General features: G+C 44.0%; 1 protein-coding gene across 1 annotated transcript in view; it reads left to right on the top strand.

Annotated features, from left to right (window-relative positions):
* The first annotated feature begins 107 nt into the window (after nt 1–107).
* Nucleotides 108–19,254, top strand: part of KANK4 (KN motif and ankyrin repeat domains 4) — a 40,797-nt gene continuing 21,650 nt past the window's right edge. The window contains exons 1-6 of the mRNA XM_006862504.1: nt 108–123; nt 8,061–9,965; nt 11,318–11,429; nt 15,847–16,062; nt 16,500–16,616; nt 17,208–17,212. Coding sequence (XP_006862566.1) covers nt 108–123; nt 8,061–9,965; nt 11,318–11,429; nt 15,847–16,062; nt 16,500–16,616; nt 17,208–17,212 — 2,371 coding nt within the window. The remainder of the gene's footprint in view (nt 124–8,060; nt 9,966–11,317; nt 11,430–15,846; nt 16,063–16,499; nt 16,617–17,207; nt 17,213–19,254) is intronic.

Genomic DNA, 19,254 nt, shown 5'->3' with positions numbered 1-19,254 from the left:
TGAGACTCTCTCTGCTTCTTTATTCTTTCTTCCAGAACTCTCAGACGAACCCCACGGACACAGTAGATGAAGAGTGCCTGAGAGACTAACGGTCAGCTTTCTTTAAGATGGACAAAACAGACGGTATGCCCACTGCTAGTTTATTCCCTGACTTAAAATGAGTGCTCGAGTTGGAAAAGGATTGTGACCACAAATCTGGAAATAGGCTAGTGAAAGTCTACAAGTAGACATTCCCCAAATAGGCAGTGTTAGGAGGCCAAACCAAATATTTCAGACATAAACAAAACAAGGTGACAGAGAATGAGAACATGGCCTTGTACAAGGGGGCTTCCAAAAGTTTGTGGAAAACGGAGTGAAAAGATACTGGAATTTCCCCATGAACTTTTGGAAAAAAGTTTTCTTAGATTTGTGTAGTCTTCAAAGTGTTTTCTCGTCGTACTCTGATACCCATTACCCTTGTTTTGTAGATGAGACACTTGAGGTCTAGAAGAAAGGTATGATATGATAAGAGTCTCCTTTCATATCTGTGTGATTCTACAAGTCATTTTCTCTGAGTTTCAGTCTTGCCATGTATCAGTTAGTTTTGCTGTGTAACAAACCACCTCAAAGTTTAAAGACTTAAACTAACAGGCATTTAATATTTCTCAAAAGATTAAATGTGAGTTGTCTTGGCCATTATTCCAATGTGGGTAAGTTTGGCTGATCTTTGCTGTGCCCACTCACATGCTTGCGGTCTTCTAGGTGGCTTGGCTAAGGCTGGGTGATTAAGAATGGCTGTGCTCACATGTCTAGTGGTTAACTTTATACCACCTGGAGCATTGCTGATAACACTTGGCCATCGTTTCTCATCATCCAGCAGATGAGCTGAAGCTTGTTCACAGGTAGCAGAAGTGTTGTAAACATAATAGGAATAAACAAATTCCAGTATACAAACAATTTTCAAGTCTCTGCATATGTCACATTTGTATTGACTCGTGGCCAAAGCAAGACAGAAAGCTAAACCTAAATCAATGTAAAAGAGGAATACCAAATATTGTGTCTGCTTTTGCCAATGTTCTATCTCATCTCATCTATTGTTGTTTTTATCAAGTGCCATTGAGTTGTTTTTGTCAATTGCCATAACGTCCTTATATAGGGTTTCTGAGCAGCTGGTGGGCTTGAACTACCGACCTTGTGGTTCGCAGTCCAGTGCTGATCCTACAACACCACACCAGGAGTCCATAAACAGGTATTAATGTCTACTTATACAGTGGATAGGACTCCCAGTGTGGCACTGTAGGATAAGCAGGATAGGATAGGATAGGACTCCCAGTGTGGCGCTGTAGGATAAGCACTGTAGGTTAACCACAGATCAGCGGTTCAAACCCCTGAGCTGCTCCTTGGAAACCCTGTACAAGGTCGCTATGAGTTAGGACTGACTCGACGGCACTTAACAACAACAGCAATAATAAGGTGGGTAAAAGATTCAGAGATAATCTATGTAAAGGTGTCACGTAATAACTGTAGCAAATGAATAAGCAGAACCCTGATGATACAACTGTTAAGCATTCTGTGGCTAACCAAATGGGTGGTTTGAACTCACCCAGAGGATCCAAGGAAGAAAAGACCTGATGACCTGCTTCCATTAAGATTGTTGGTGTGGTGTGGTTAAAGTGCCATCAAGTCAGTTCCGACTCATAGGGACCCTGTATAGGATTTCCACGGAGCAGTTGGTGAGTTTGAACCACTGACCTTTGTGGTTCAAGCCGACCTTGAAGTCCAGTGCTTATTCTACATCACCACACCAGGACTCCTCCATAAAGATAAAGGAAACCCTATAGGGCAGTTCTACTCTGTCATATGGAGTCCTGGTGTGGGATAAAGCTGGATTGCAAGTTCAATTTGAACCACAAGCTTGGTGGTTCATACTCACCAACAGCTCCTCGGAAACCCAATACAAGGTCGCAATGGACTTGATGGCACTTAACAACAAAAACTGTATCCTATGGGAGATCACTATGAGTTGAAATAAACTCCACAAAACTTATTAGCATAACAACAGCACACTCATATGTCTCCATAAATGTTACTGTCTTCCCCTGGAAACCTGCTGAAAGTCATAGACTAGGCCCCCATCCCCTGACATCCATTGAGGTACTTTCTCCAGCTCAACAATACAAGAAACTGGAGAGCCTGGAAACCTCCTTGAATCACATGATTCTTTACTGGGGCAGGACTTAGGCACCAGACATCAACTTCAAGCCTTGCCTCTTCCTTTTCCAAAATGCACATACCATATATTTCAAGAGTCTTCCTTTCTCCCCAGGGAGCTGCCTTTTCACTGCCTCCCTGGACGTGGTCCCACAGAACACCACTCATTCTTTCACTGCTCTAGGATCTGTCATCACTGCCTGCCTCATCCGTTCCTCATCAGTCCTTCCACAGAACTGCTGCTCTCCTCGCAGGATGGCTAACAGCTAGCATCAAAAAGGTCTCCTTCCTGCAGCCACACCTTTCTCACAAAATAAAGGAAGCAGAGGGAAAAGTCTCCTTTACAGTCTCGGCCTTTAGAAGAGACTCATTTAGTTACCTTTCTTTCTGGGTTGACTTTTTGGTCACTCTCCAGTTTTATGTTTTGGCCACTTTGTCTCTAGTTTCTGTTTTTCTCATTTCTTTCAGAAATTGAATATAAGTCTTTGAACTTTTCTTCTCCACTTGAGATGCCTCTAATTGGTTTTCTCACCTGCACACTGTTTTGGCCCTCCAGATAATTACTGTGGCACTTCCTTCCTTACCTTGGCCCCTTCAGGTCTCCCTTTCTCATGTTTAAGTGTAAACTGCTGGCTGTGTTCCTAGATCTTTCCCAAAGGTTGAGTCATCTGTTGGGTTTCAGAGGGTGATCCTCCAGGTAGCTCTGAGCCCATATATCTTCTTTCTTTCCTGCTGATTCCTTTCTACAATTTCTCAGAATTAAAACAAAAACACTCATACTGTCTTGAGGCTGTAGATATAAACAAAGCATATCCTCCAAGAGTCCTCCTTAACCCCATTCAGAACCAACCCTGGCTTGCCTTTCAACCACTGTTGAACACTGGCTCTGTGTTGTAATCTTTATATGTATTAGCGGTAATACTGATGACCACTCCATAAGTTAGATGTTGTTGTTTCTATAAATAAGGACATCAGACCATTTCCCCAGGGTCTCACAGGTAGGAGGTAACAGAGCAGAATCAAAATCTAGTCAGGCAAGGGGTAAAAAACAATGTGTGGGTGGGTGGGAGCTGAATTGGAATTTTTTGGATGCTGGAAGAGTGCTTACCCCTCATGTACCTGAAGTTCACGTGTCTGTTGTGGAAGTTCCAGAACCCAATAAAGCCCACCCATTTTTTAGGTCAGCACTCAGTACCTCATTCTGTTCCCTGCCATGGTTGTGACATAACAAACAGCCTATGTCTGGTAGGCCCCATTGGGTCCAGGCTCATAAGTTCAGCCTTTTGTGTCTAATTGGCTTCATTTAGTTCTGCGCATTCCTAAGCATAGAGGGCTTGTTGGACTTGAGCTTCATTTTGAGCAGAGACAGTCCACCTAATAATTTCTTGCCCTGGCCCAGTGCCTGGAATTCTGAGCTACTGCATACCTATCACCAAGTAGAATTAGCATGAGCCGAACTAATGTGAGTGAAGGCCTCCCAGCATTCAAGTCCAGCATTCCTCGTGCACTGGAAAGGAGAGATAGGACGCTGAGTGGCGAGTGGCAAACAGAGCAACATGGTGGTGTGTGTGTGTGTGTGTACCATGCTCCATGTTGTTGTTGTTATGTGCCGTGGAGTTGGTTCCGACTCATAGTGACCCTGAACAGGATTTCTGAGGCTGTAAATCTTTACAGGAGCAGAAAGCCTCGTCTTTCTTCTACAGAACAGCTGGTAGTTTCGAACTGCTGACCTTGCGGTTTGCAGCCCGATTTGTAACCACTACACTACCAGAGCTTCTTATGCTCCATAGTGCTAGCTTAGTAAAGCCTCCATTAAAGCTGTCATCCTGGATAACTGCTCAGACTCACAGATTCCTTTGGCTTCCCTCATGTCCCTTGTGAAAGATTTCACCTTTGAATCCACTGTTTTTTATTTGATGCTATTATTGTATTTGTGCTCTGGACCTGCTCCCAGAGGCCGCTGGGTAAATCAGTGCATTTCAACTGAATTGAGACAATGAGCAGATAAATGATGCAGCCTTTCCTTTAGGAGAGTTATTTGCCTTCTAAGTCATAAATCTGTTCTCTACTTAACTTTAAACTAATATCTTCTCTGTGATTTGGCCTGTCTTCTAATCCGGGAGGCTGCTGGGTAGACCCATAAACCTAGACAAATAGTAGAGGGCAATGTGAAAAACCAACATTCAGCCAGCAACAGTAACAAAAAATGGTTCTCGTTTTTAGAAACATTCAGCCAGCAACAGTAACAAAAAATGGTTCTCGTTTTTAGAAACAACCAGTGTGCTTCTTCGGGAGAATCCAGGATAGTAAAAAATCGTGTTGGTGAATATGAGGAGTATTTACAACCCTCATCCACCTGAAGTTCAGGAGTCTGCTGTAGAAGCTCTGGAACCCAACAAAGACCATCTTTAATTGGCACAAGTACTTCATTCTATTCTCTGCGGTGGTTATGTTGTAATAACCCACATACCCGATGGCTTTACTTAGCCTTGATGTCTGGTAGACTCCGTTGGGTCCATGTTCATAAGTTCAGCCTTCATGTGTTCTTTGGCAATGACTGCACATCCCTAAGCACAGAAGGTACTTGACAAACCTGTTACATCAGTCCCACAGAGAACTCAGACAGACACGTGAGAAGAGCTCAAGCCCAATCTGTCAATGTGCCCAGGTTTGGTCATGCCATCATTTGCACCTTTTCTTTAACCTGCCCCTTTCCTTTATTGCCTATAGTTTCCCTCACATAGGTAAGACAGTCTTGGGACCTCTCCTTTCCCCTTCCTCTAATCTGCTATACAAATGCTATTTTTGGGATCATACATTTGACCAAGCCACTCGGTTGCTTAAAACTATTCAAGACTCTTGCTACCTAGAGAGTAAAGTTTAAGCTTGTTAGCATGGATTATGAGTTATTCTGTGATCTGGCTCTTGATTACATTTCCAAGTTTACTTTTCTACTCTACCACCCTTCAGGTTCCAGTCATAACAACTGCATTCACAGAACCTTGAAATACTGTGCAATTTCACACGTCCGTGCTCTGATATATACTGAGAATACTTCTTCTGATTATTTATCGCTACATATGAAACCACCAAAACTTAATGGCTTAAAATAATCATTTACTATTAAGCCAGTACTGGGGGTTGACAAGGATCCATGGTAGCACAGTGGCTAAGTGCTGAGCATCTAAGAAAGGTTGTTGATGGAAAGCCACCAGAAACTTGTAATCTGCTTCCACAGAGACTACAGCCTTATCAATCCTATGAGACCACTCTATTCTGACCTACAGGATCACTATGAACCAGAATCCACTTGTTGATGATGGCTTCAGGTAGGTTGACAGGCTCAATTGAATGGTCTGTCCTGCAATTGAAATCAGATGATGACCGCAGCTGGAGTCACCTCAAGGGTTTTTTACTCATACCTGGCACCTACACTAGAATGACAAATCATCAGGGAATTGATTATCCTTTCTCTCCCTCTCTCCACATGACTAGTTTGGGCTTCCTTATACCATGACAATTTCAGGAAGCTAGTCTTCTTACAATGCAGCTGACTTCCCATGAATGCGTATTCCAAGGATGCAAGTGGAAGTTACATAACTTCTTATGACCTAAATTTAGGAAATCGTTAGCATGACTTCTGCCGTATTTTGTTTGTTCAAAGCAGTTCTGGGCCAGCCTAGATTTAGAGGAGTGAGGAGAGACTCTGCTTCTCAATGTGTAGTGAGCTTGATTGCATAGAATGGGTAGGAATTGATGGTGGGCATCTTAGAGTCCTACTGTGTCACTTTATGATAAGCACTGGACTGCTAACCACAAGATCCATGGTTCAGTCCTGCCAGTAGCTCCTCAGAAACCCTACACAGGGTTGCTGTGAGTCAGAACTGACTCAATGGCATCTGTTTTAAAATCTTGAAGATAAACTGCCATGATGTCTTCCACCCTCTAGTTCACTTGGAAAATTCCTATTTATTCTTTTAATGTGCCCCTGCTATATCAGTTGTGTGACATTATCCCTTTCCTATTAAGCTTAATAACAATTATCAAGGCAGAAGTCACCTCCAAGTCCAAGAAAATAATTTTGGGAAAATATATCAAGGAAGAAGACTTGTGTGTTACCCTCCTAGTCACACTGCATTTATTTGTTGGTGCCTCTCCTACTTGATCATAAACTGTTTAGGGCAATGGGACTGCACTCATTTTATCTCCTTGCCCTTAGGATCTAGCTAGCAAGTGACATGTAGTCGCTCAATAAATAGTGGTTGAGTCAGTGAATTCAATTACTGCTCTTTTTAAATTTTGCATCCAGGATGTACTAAAGTATCCACTAGTCACAAAGAATTTGTTGAGTCCTTTTGTGTACCCAGCATTGACTCAAATGAAGTCAGTTTCCATCATAGGACTTTAGCTATCTATATTTCCTGCTTCCAGAAAGACAATAATTACAATACTGAGCACGCATTGAATACCTGTAGGTACTTTGTATGTATTAATTATACACAATAATCTTAAGCAGTAGGTTCCTATGATTAGCCCCATTTTACAGATGATGAAATACAGAGAGGCAAACAATTTCTCCAAGATCACAGAGCTCATACATGGCAGAACTGGGATATAAACAAGGTTCCAGAGTCAATATCCTTAGCCTTTCTACAAATGTTCTTTCCTGAACATGACATTTTGAAAGCACATCTCGCAGAAGGTCAGAGGTAATGAGGGTTCTCATTGAAAGAACAAAAACTACTTAACCTTAGGAAGAAGATTTGTCTGATTTGATAAGTGCCATCAAGTCGGTTCTGACTTATAACAACCCTATATAAGATTTCCAAGGAGTGGCTGATGGGTTTGAACCACCAAACTTTTGGTTAGCAGTCCTATGTTTATCCTACAGTGTCACACCAGGACTCCTAAATTTAACCTAAAGAAGGTACTTAGACACAAGTCCCTGTGGCTTCATATACTCAAAGGACTGACTTGTTCTCAGTGTCCTCTATTGGAGTCAAATGGCGGGCACTGCTGCAAGATCAATGGTAACCTGGTACAAAGGAGAACTTTCTCATCAAGATGTCCCCAAAGGGTCTGGACTGCCCTGAAAAGTCATGAGCCCCTCCTCTCTTTCAGGGTACATGTTCATGTCCTTCTCGACATTAATTGACCCTTTTGCTTCATCATCTTTTATACAGCTTTTGAGAAATGTGATTATTTCCTTGGTTGCCACAGTTTTTAACAAAGAAATTTGTGTTTGTTAAGCACTGAACAGTTTTCAGGTAGAAAAGGCTGTGCATGATTCCTTGTTCCAATTCTCTCTGATATTCTTGTACCTGGAGGCTCAGCCATCTGAGGAAGCATAAATAGCATAGAAGGCAAAGCTCATTGATGTCATTGGCTTTAAGCAAGGCTTATTTGAATAATGCAAACTTCTGTTTTTAAGGCTTAGACAATTGTGTATCTCAACTTGTGAAGCCTTCCACATCCATAATTGACAATTAGCACTCTAATTTGGCAAATTCCTGGGCAGTTCTGCAATTACATGATTCAAACCTAGAAAAACAGTCTGAGACAATTTTGTTTTGCTGGTCTGCAGGCAGATTCCACTGTGGTAACTGAGATGATAGACTACAAATCGGAAACTGTTCCCTCTCCCTCATTCCTTGCAGACATTGGCTAAGTACACATTGATTTAATAAGATTGTTTCTTAGCACAGCTAAAAAGACTGTGTGCAGCATCTCAGCATAATTTAGAGGCTCTACCATTTAGAAGGGTTACGTGATAGTGCTAACTCAAAATCAAAGATTTTAAGCTTCACTGCCTTTTAGTGCTTATTAATGTTGTGTTCTTTTCTTTTGTTTTTACATCTTATGTGTCTTAGCCAAAAACAAGTCCTCTCAGGTGGACGAAGAGAAAGACCCACCCAAGAGTCACCCTTACTCTGTGGAGACACCATATGGCTTCCATTTAGACCTGGACTTCCTGAAATATGTGGATGACATCGAGAAAGGAAACACCATTAGAAGGATCCCTATTCACCGAAGGACCAAGCAGGCCAAGTTTAGTACTTTGCCCCGAAACTTCAGCCTTCCTGACAGTGGGGCTCAGCCTCATCCTGCTCTTCCTCACTCTAACTGGTCCCCAGCGGTGCTGAGGAAGGTGTCACTTGGGATAGAGGAGAGAGCCCAGACCCTGCCGCTTGGTGACTCCTCCCATGTCTCAGCTGGTGGCAGTGAGGTGAACTACCACAGGAAGGCATTGTTGGCTGAGGCCACCAGGCAGTTGGAGACAGCACCTCCTGAGGTTGCTGAGCTTTTCTCCGGGTGTGGGCGGCCCCAGCTTTTGAGAGCATCCAGCATGCCAGCCACGCTGCTGCAAAACAAGGTCTCTGAGGAGTCCAGCACACCCTCAGCTCTCTCTCCGCCATTCACCCTCCCTCCACTTCAGGGTGAAGGTAGTGTCTGTGAAGGCACTTTTAGCTCTGTAGAAGGCTTTGCAGGTCTTCAGAGCTCTAGCCCACAAGCATCAACCCATCCAAAAGTCAGAGAGGTTGGAGATCTGCTGCGAGAGAGTCCAAAGCTGGTCTGGGAGGGGGCCACGCCTCTACAGGGTAAAGAGGAGGCTCCAAATCACCTCTCTTTCCCAGGTCCTCCTTCTTTATCCCAGAATGCACTTGTAGAGGATGCAAATGAAGAACATGAAGCCAGAGAAGCAGAAGTGACAGTCACTCCTGGCTTGCCATCACCAAGTCCTCCTCCCCTACCATCACCCATCCCAGAAAATGAGCTCCCCCTAGAAGAAATTGAACTCAACATCAGTGAGCTCCCACCTCCGCCACCTATTGAGGTTGATGTGAGAAGTGTTGGCCTCAGGGTGACGGAGGAAAGTCTGGGCTTGGCCAGGGTAGATCCCAGTAGTGTCTCCAGCCTAAGGGAGCAGGTCACAGCCCTGGAGGGTGAGTTGTCTGGAAGGAGTGAAGAGCTGGCCCAGGCCAGAGCTGTCCTCCAACAGCAGGAAGAGGAAATCAAGGCCAGGGAGCAGATGATTCAAGAGCTAGAGTGTACCGTAGCCCAGTTAGAAGAAAAACTTAGCCAGGAGAATGCCAAAGACACCCAGGGCCAGACTGATGCCATGGTGAACACTGAGCCTCTTCATGGACTCGTGATTAGGGAGTTCTGTGACAAGAGCATTGGGGTCAACCTTCTGGGCATGACAAATTCTGAAAGCTGGGAGGCCAAAGGAGAGGAAAATGACCACCTTTTGGGACAAGGCAGCCAGAAACCAGCAGATCAGAGCCCAGAAGAACATGCATTACCACCCCAACTCTCACTGCCACATGGACCTGAGATGGTCCTCGCCTCCCCTTTACCTAACAGCCTCTCCACCGAACTCAGGATCGAAGAAGCAGAGTCTGAACAGGAGGGAGGCCCTCAGGGTCTGACCAATGAAACAGGAGGTTCTTCATGGAGTAACATCAGAAAGTCTTCCCCAACTGGGAAGGAGGAGGCCAGTCCAGGGCTCCCAGGGAAAGAGTGTCCAGAAAGGCCACCAAGCTCACCCACAGATGTCACCATTGGGCAATATGTTAAGAAGATTCAGGAGCTCCTGCAAGAGCAGTGGCACTGCTTGGAACACGGGTACCCAGAACTGGCCAGCGCCATCAAGCAACCTGCCTCCAAGCTCAGCAGCATCCAGAGCCAGCTACTGAGCTCCCTCAACCTGCTGCTGTCCGCGTACTCAGCCCAGGCACCCCCTCCAGCCCCTACTTCCTCCTCCCCACCAATGGGTAAATACTCATACCCCAAACAGGGAACCTTTTCTCCTTTACAGATTGAGGAAGAGGGGAAAAAAGATTTTTAATGATATGAGTTTATTTTTGAAAAACCCTTAGGCCCCTGCAAGATCCTTGTGGAATTAAAATAGATCTAATACCACTATGCTTAGTCTTCCTCTGAGGTTGGTACTGTGTATGGAGTCAGATAATACAGCTGACACGGGCCACACAAATGCCAGATGAGGAAGGAAAATGGGAGTAACAACACAGCACACCTGTCCCTTGCCAGCAATGTCCTTGTAGGACCACACCTACCCAGAGTTGCACAAAGGCAATTTCTGGGCAACAGGGCCCTAACTCGGTGTGCTCTTATCATCAGTCCCCTCCCATTGGTTCTTGGCCCCTTGCATTCTGTGCTCCTTTCTGGTGGTTCTCACGCTGTAGAAGTTTTCTCCAGCCTAGTTCTGGAGATTTTTCCTTGTGGAGTACATGTGTGTGTGCACATGTGTGAGTGAATGGCCCTCACATGTAGTAATCTGCCTTTTGGCTAAATGGTTCTTCCCCTTGTGATAGATCAGACAGTCTTTACTCTTGAGTAAAGTGGAACCATATTTTGCTTTGCTCAACAGGCAGTTTGTGAGTCGGCTTCCTGCCTCAAATCACAAATTGGCTGCTTTCTTATTATTCAGTGCTAGTTCTACTTTTATCCATTGGGAAATGCGTCTGGTACTTTTGAGCACTTCAAAAGGAAATTTGTACTCTTGCTCACTTGTTTGACATGCCTCTCCCACATTAGAAATGTCAACTTGCATGTAAGTCAGGAGTATCCTCTAGTAGAAGTGGGGTACTGGGCTAGGAGTAAGAGACTGGAGTTCTAATCCTGTCCTGACAGTCATTGATCATCTGACCTTGGGCAAGTCTGAGCCTTGGCTTTCCAGAAATAAGGTAGGGGCAACAGTGACACCCAAACAATCTCACTCTGTCATCCACACGTAACTCAACTCACAGTGGGCCCGTGTGTATCACAGTACACTGATGATTCTTAGGGCTTTCCATTTTTCAGAAGTAGATCACTTTACCCTTTTTCTGAGATTCCACTGAGTGGATTCTAGCCAACCTTTTTGCATCATGTAGGGATTTCACATAGCATCATTAACAGGGACATCAATGGCAACATTAACAGGGACAGTCTTGTCAGCACTGACCACAAAGCTAGGTCCACTAAAGGCACCCTCTAACATCCCTGTCCCTCTCCTTCTCACCACACACCCTCGATCTATACATGTTCCAAGCAAGATTCTAGTTTTGTTGTATTGTGGGGCATCCCCAAGGCCATTCTAACCTGTCATGTTGTGTCTACCTAGAGCTCTCCCCGTCGGCCAGCCTTAAATCCATAATGAAAAAGAAAGACTATGGCTTCCGTGCAGGAGGTAATGGGACCAAAAAGAACCTTCAATTTGTTGGGGTTAACGGTGGGTAAGCATCGCTCATGAAGCTCAGTCTGCCTTCCCTCCCCCGCTATTGTCCTTAGCACTCTTTCCTGCTCTTTCCTAGGGGGATGCATCTGGTTCTCATTTTTCTTCAAGGAAATTCATCTTAATGACCCTTTAAAGCTCCATCTTGGGTTTGCATGTGTTCGGCTCCTTGCCAGCCCTTGTGGTCTGTTGGAACCTCTGCTTTTCATATTTTGGCTTTGGTCTCTCCAAGGGCTAGGACCCCAGGTTAACTTCTGGAAGCTTAAGGGGACCCTTAGGCCCTTTCAAGAATTATTTTAACCTGAACCTCAGTCTTGAAATTACTATCAACTCTGTTCACTTATAGAATTTCAAATTTAATCCACTTAATTTCTTGCTTTCTTTAACTGACTGCAAATAACCAAAGTGTTTTGTGAAAAAGAACAAAGTCTTAAATATTCTAGACAGGAGAACATTGGATTGAGAATGTTTTCTAAATCATTCACTCAACAAGCATTTATTAAATGCAGACAGTGTGCTAGGTGGTGAGGATCAAAGAAAAATCAAATAAATCAAGTAACTCCTTGTCTTTACCTCACAATTTGAGCATGGGCAAGAAGTCACAGTGAAATGACAACACACAGAGATAAAGTCTATTAGAGAAGGACGTGTAGGGTGCTGTGACGCTCGAAGGAGGTGCCCCTGGCCTGGTAGGGTGGGGGGGTCCAGGAGGCTTCCCAGAAAAGATTGGAGTCCCACTTCATTTGAACCCCTAGATCATACCAGAGAGGAGACACTAGATGCAAGCAAATGGGCGGCATCACTGTTGCATGTTCAGTGAGGCAAAAATAAAAACCCATGAGAAATGATAAAATGAATTGTCATAGGAAAGTTGCTGTCCCCACTTTTACTAATGCTGGCCCTGTGAGAATCCATTTTTGTTTTGTACTTTTACCACTTCTTGTACCAAAAATAACGACAGCAAGAAAAACAAAGCCAATAGCCAAACCTGCTGCCATCGAGTTGATTCTGATTCGTAATGACCCCATGTATTAAAGAGTGGAACTGTGTTCTGCAGGGTTTTTTTGTATACATGCAGGCCACTAGGCCTTTCTCCTGTGGTAGCACTAGTGAATTTGAACCACCAAACATTTTTTGTTTGTTTGTTTGTTTTTTAAGTTTTTATTGTGAATTGAGGGAGAACATCAGTTTTACACTCATCCTATTGTTTTTCATTTCATTGCAATGATTACAATCCCCTCTGTGCATCATCATTCAATAGACTTTGCTTCTATTCCCTCTGGTTTTTTTGGAGGATGTAAGCAAAAACACCTAGGAATATATAAAAATTTAAACAACCAAAGAGCACATTCTGTAAGCCTGCCTCCTGGCCACAAGCACGCAGCCTTTCTCTTTCCATGAGTCTAGAGTCCTCAGCTGCTCTGTCTCTCCATGGTATTGCTGCTTCTCTAGATAGGGTTCCACATTCTACTCATACTCTTCTCCCTTCATGGTCCTAGGGTCCTCTGTTCCTGGACTGTAAGATTAACTACTCCCCAGTTTTTGTTACAAAACTTCTATCTTTACAGTTGTGACAGTCACAATTAGTCATGTTGTTACTGTTGCATTGTAAGAATCTTATCCCCATCTCCTTTCACCAGACCTGTCTAAACAGGATAAAAACTATTTAGTGGGGATTTTACCTTCCCCCGCACACTCTAAAACTAAACTCCCTCTTAAAAACTTGTAAGCCAGTCACTTCATGCCTTTATACCTCTACCCCCTCCACCCCCACCCCGCATTTTAGGTAGCCAATGTCTAAGTTGCCCATCTCTATCAACCCTGTGTATGGACGGGATATGATTGATACCTGATATGAAGACTCCTTCCCTCTCCATTGGTATTTTGAACTACTGTATCCATAAGTGGAGTCCTGGCATAGCCCTGTGTGTTAATGCACCAGACTGCAATGTCGTTTGAACAGCAAGGTCTGCAGTTCAGACTCACCAGCTGCTCCTTGGAAACCCTATACAGGGTCACTATGGGTCAGAATTGACTCAACGGCACTTGACAACAACAACATTCATAAGTATTAGTCAAATTGGATCAAATTGTAGCAATTTACACTTGTTTCCTTTATCAAGATAATTTTTTGGTCTTCCTTTAGTCAAATTCTGATCATCAAGCCATTGAGGCTTGGCCAAATGGGTACTATCTACAAGTTTGGGCTGAATCACCAAACTTTTGATTAGTGTTGTTGTTGTTAAGTGCCATCTAGTCATTTCCGACTCAGAATGACACTGTATAGAGTTTCCGAGGAGTGACTGGTGAGTTTGAACCACTGATCTTGCAATTCAAATCTACCTTGAGGTCCAGTGAATTATCCTGCAGTGCCACACTAGGACTCAGCTCAATCTCAGACCTAAAGCAGGTCATATCTCTCTCTGCCTAAATCTCCCCCTGATCCCCACTTTGTAGCAAAACCTAGAAGGCCCAGATTTTGGTTCCCTCTGGCCTCGTTTCCTACCTCTGGCTCCTGCTTTTCTGCCCTCAGACCTTAGGCCGTCTCAAGGCCTTTGCATTTGTATTTGCTGTTTCTCTGCCAAAAAAGCTCTTCTCCCAGGTTTTCCTCCTGATTAGTGGTCACTCTGATGCCGTAGTCCTCAACCTTGGCTGCACTTTGGAGACACTTGGGGAGCTTTAGAATATATTGATGTCTGAGTTCCATCCTGAGATCCTGAGTCAGTGCTGGGCATTGGAATTTTAAACATCCCCAAGTGATCCTAATATGCATGTCAGGTTAAGAAGATCTTCTCTAATTAAGGCAGCCCTTCATCCCAACACTCTATCCCATTGCTCTTTATAATTTTTGTCGCTATTCATATCACTATAATATGTAAAATTGTTTGTTTGCATATTTCTTTTTTTCCTTCCCCTGCTACGATATAAATTCTACTAGGGCAGAGACAAAAGTCCTGGTGATACAATGGTTAAGTGTTCAGCTGGCTGTTAAACAAAATGTTGGGAATTTGAACCCACTCACTGTCTCCACTGGAGACAAACAGAGATCTGCTCTAATAACGATTCCACCCACTGCCTTTGAATTGATTCCGACTCATAGTAACCCTATATAGGTTTTCTGAGACAAAATCCTTACAGGAGAAGACAGCCTCATCCCATGGTGTTGCTGGTGGGTTTGAGTCACTGACCTTGTGGTTAGCAGACCAACACCTAGTCCACAGCACCACTGTAGAGTTCCTTTCCATAAGATTATAACCTAGGAAACCCTAGGGTGCAATTCTACTCTGTCACGTGGGGTTCCTATGAGTCAAAAATTGACTCAGTGACAACCAACAGCAAAAACATAAGGGCAGGGACTTTGGTAAAGCATTAAGAACAATGCTGGTACATGGTATATGCTTAGTCAATTTCTGTTGAATGAATGAATGAACTTCCAGATAAAGCTTTTATTGACCCACTTCTAAGAAAAGCATTCCTTGGTAAATGTAATATGTCCACCATTTCTTACTTTATGATGAAAACGAAAGGTTGTCCAAGTACACTAGAGAAAAGAATATCTGGAAAACAAGACAAGACTGTGTGCATTACAAGGAGCAGACTAGGTTTGCTAATCCAGTGAGCATAGGGGCCTTACAGTAGTGACCATTCAGAGAACGGGCCTTAGGAGGTTCAATGGAGGTCATGGCCACTGGTTTCTCTGGCTGTGTCTGGTGGCCACAGAACTGGAAATGTTCGTCCCCCTTCAGGGGTCTTCTGACAATCAGCAGAGGGATCAATGTGTCTTCCAGGATTTTCTCACTAGAGTCATTTATTATTGAATTTATGACATATTGACAGGGAAGGGCCCCACGAGTCAAGTGGCCCATGTTCTTTTGTTGTACTAAACAGTAGCTTAAACAGGCTGTACACAAGAACTGCAGACTGTAAACAAGTTCAGCTGTCTCTACTGTGCACTGTATGCCATGGGACCCCTACTGCGAGGAGATGCAGATGAGTTCATTCCTTGCCAGGTATAAGCTGACCTAAAAAGGAGGGCTAAAGGCAGGACTCATCTAATGCTAGGCAATTTAGATCACTAGGTGGAAAGGGTATGTTTGCTGCTGACATTGGGACCCGTTTATGGACCAAGCATTAGTATTCCAGAAGCAAATGTGTCCATGAGAACCTTAGAATGCCTGGCTAATTAGGAGACAAACGTTTGTGTGATCACTGCAAAGAACTTATTTCATGATTTTTCTCCCCAAATGGCCTCCAGCGTCAAAGCCTTTTACTGCATGTTTCTCTGACACTGAGGTTCCTGAGAGCCTCTCTCTTCAGGCTGCAGGTGTGGAGAATGGAGGATGTGGTTGGCAGGCTAGGGAGTGTTATCCATGGTCATCTTGCTCTCATTAGTGAGTGACCTTTGTCTCTTTCTCCAGCTATGAGACCACCTCAAGTGAGGAGACCAGTGGTGAGGACAGCTCCCCTGAAGATTTGTCAGACAGTGAAGCTGAGAAGAAATGCAATGGTCCTGAACACAAGCGGGGCAAAGACACCCACCCCAGCTCTGAGGCCATGCAGAGCATCCCCGATGACATCCACAATGCTGGCCAGGACAGTCAACTTGGAGAAGTCCTCCATGCCAAGGCTGAGAGGTGAGTCAAATAGATACAAATACAAGAAAGGACAAAGGCGTTTATTCTCCCTTTCATTCAGCCATTTGTTCATCTGTTCATTCATTTATCCATCCATTCACCAGGATTTATTGTGTTTCCTCCAGTACATGCCAGGCACAGTGCACTAATTTGACTAGCCAGCCATGATGCCTGTCTTCATGGTATATTCTGGCATAAAGGCTTAGTGCCCTAGAGCTGCAGTAACAAAATACCAGCGTGAGTGGCTTTAAAGAACAGAAATCCATTGTCTCATAGTTCTAGGGAATAGCCGTTCAAATCAGAATATCGACTGTGGTGATTCCTTCTGAGGGTTCTGAGAGAAGAACTGTTGTAACAGCTGCAAGCAGTCTTTATTTTTTGCTGCTTGTATCTTCTTGTGTATGACTGACCCCATTTTTGTCCTCTTCTTTCATAAGACACCATCTAGAAGGATCAGAAACCATGCTACTCCGGTATAACTTTGTTAACTTCACTGATAATATGGACCTCTTTAAAGAAAGACCTTATTTTACCAAACAAGGCCATATCCACAGGTACAGGAATTAGGACTTCAACATATCTCTTCAGAGACTACAATTCATAATACATAGATAGAGCTTTAGGTATAAAGCTAACATTTACCAAGTACTTACAATGTGAAATACTTTGCATGTATTGCCTTTTATAATCCTTTTAATGATTCCCTAAATTAGGTAGTATCATAATCCAACTTTCAAACAAACAAACAAAAAAGACCTAAATCCATTCAAATCTATTGCCACTGAATTGATTCCAACTCATAACAGTGCTGAAGGATAGAGTAGAGATGTCCCATAGGGTTCCCAAGGATGGAATCTGTACAAAACCAAACTGCCACATCTTACTCTCACAGAGTGACTGGTGGGTTCCAACCACCGGTCTTTCAGTTAGCATCCAAACGCGGGACCACTGCACCACCAGGGCGCCTTATCCCCACTCACAGATGTGGAAAGACAATTAGAGGAATAAAGGATACAGCTAGCAAAGCTGCTCCTCACCCCCTCCAGCCCCCACCCACCCCCGCCACGCCCCAGTTCTTCCTGATTCTCAACTACCAACTTTTCTCTCCTATTGTCTGTGCTGACATGACCTTGTTTCTTTAAAAGTGAAGGTAGGTCAAGAGGTCATGAAAAGAGCTCTGCTTTTAGAGTTGGACACCCCAAACATACATCCTCCCTCTGCCACTAGCTGGGTGACTTGGGACAAGTTATTGAAGATGTAATGACCTTAGTTCCTTATCTGCAAAATGCAGTCTGACAAGTTTGATTTGAGGATTAAACAAGAGAGTCTGAAGAAATGTTCATCACAGTGACTAACACATGATGTAGACTCTCAATACATGATAACTATAAGAACAATAAATGCCATTATTATTACTGTCATTTTTCCTAGTAGAAAATGAGATTCATATACTCGGGAGCTGGTGAAAGAAGAAATTATGCCCAGGAGACAGAAATGTTGCACAACAAGCTGTTTCTTGGGGCCAACAGATTGACATTGCATGTAGGAGCAGTCCCCACAACAGGACGTCTTCCAGGTGGCCCAAGGAGTTTACAAAAGGGAAAGGAAGCATGGAAATCCTGGGGAAGAAGACAGGGGTTGAGGGAGACTGACCTGTGCCTCCCACCATGTCTTTCTACGACGCTGTGCGGAGACTTCGGGTCATAGAACTCTCAAGGATAGATCCAGCTGCGGGTCCTTATACCTATAGGGCATAACCTTATGTTAGCTAAGGTTAGTAGAGCCCTGTTGTGGCACTGTAGGATAAGCCCTGGTGTGCCACTGGATTGGTAAACATAAAATCAACAGTTCAAACCCAACAGTTGCTCTCAGAACAACTTATACTGAGTTGCTATGAGTCTGAACTGACTTGATGGCACACAACAACAAGGTTAGCAGATGTTTGGCACATTTTCGAGGGGTGTATGAAGCAGGCAATCTCTTACATGGCTAAACATCTGCTTATTGGGGTTGTTTCTAAAATGATTGGATGTGGACAATTTGAATTTGGCACAAGTAGGCTTTTTTGGGTCAACAAGTTTGCTATGAAGAAGTAAACAACTTAGGGTCATTTTTGACTCATTTGTATCACACCAGCCTGGTTGAAGGAGGAGTAATGAATGGTGGTGGTGGTGGTTATGTGCCGTGGAGTCAGTTCCGACTCACAGCGACCCTGCATAGGGTTTCTGAGGCTGTAAATCTTTACGAGAGCAGAAAGCCTCATCTTTCTCCCACGGAACAGATGGTAGTTTCGAACTGCTGACCTTGAGTTTAGCAGCCCGACTCATAACCACTATGCTACAAATGGTGGGTGGTAGCTAATTGTCAAATCAGTCTGCAGGGCTGGCCCAATATGGTGGCACCATAAGGAACTATGGACTGTTGACTGGAGCCATTAAGTTCCAACTCAGTCCTCTTGGTGCTGAGACCCTGTTCTGACACATATACAAGAGGAGTGTTTCATGGCAGGCACCCAGCTCAAATGATTCTCATTTTATTGGTTCTATTAAGACTTACAGTCTTTTTCATGGGAGAATAACCTGGAGAAATGTCCTTGGGTGGATTGAGTTCTTTGGATTTTTCAAGTCACCCATGCAAAACATTTTTAGTCTGAAGTCATTAAGACAAGCCTCCCTTTCCCAGCATGTTAGGAATTACAGTTAGGCCTGTGGCCTCCAAACTAGTTTGGTTATCTGCCCCCAGCCCCTGAAAACAGCAGATGAAAGAACAATGCACTTGTCTCACTCTCTAGAAGAGTTCAGAAACCAAGTCTTGTTGACAGGATACTGAGGAATCACCCTCGTCTTGGAGGGATGCCAGGTTTGGGTGTTCTTCTCTGAGAAGTAAAACTCAAGCTAGGAAAAAATAAAATACCTTTTATCAGCATTGTTGTTGTTGTTCTTGTTAGGTGCCATCAAGTCGGTACCGACTCATAGTGACCCTATGCACAACAGAACGAAACACTGTCTGGTCCTGGGCCAACCTCATAATTGTTGCCACGCTTGAGCCCATTGATGCTGCCACTTTGCCACTCCATCTTGCTGGGGGGCTTCCTCTTATTCTCTGACCTCTTATTCTCTGGTCCCTCCTGACAATATGTCCGAAGAATGAGAAACGACGTTTGGCCATCTTGGCCTCCAAGGAGCACTCTGG

Source organism: Chrysochloris asiatica, unplaced genomic scaffold, assembly GCF_000296735.1.
Source record: "Chrysochloris asiatica unplaced genomic scaffold, ChrAsi1.0 scaffold00048, whole genome shotgun sequence".
Taxonomy (NCBI): Eukaryota; Metazoa; Chordata; class Mammalia; order Afrosoricida; family Chrysochloridae; genus Chrysochloris; species Chrysochloris asiatica.
Note: the sequence above shows the minus strand (reverse complement) of the source record. Positions and strands in the feature narration are given on the sequence as shown.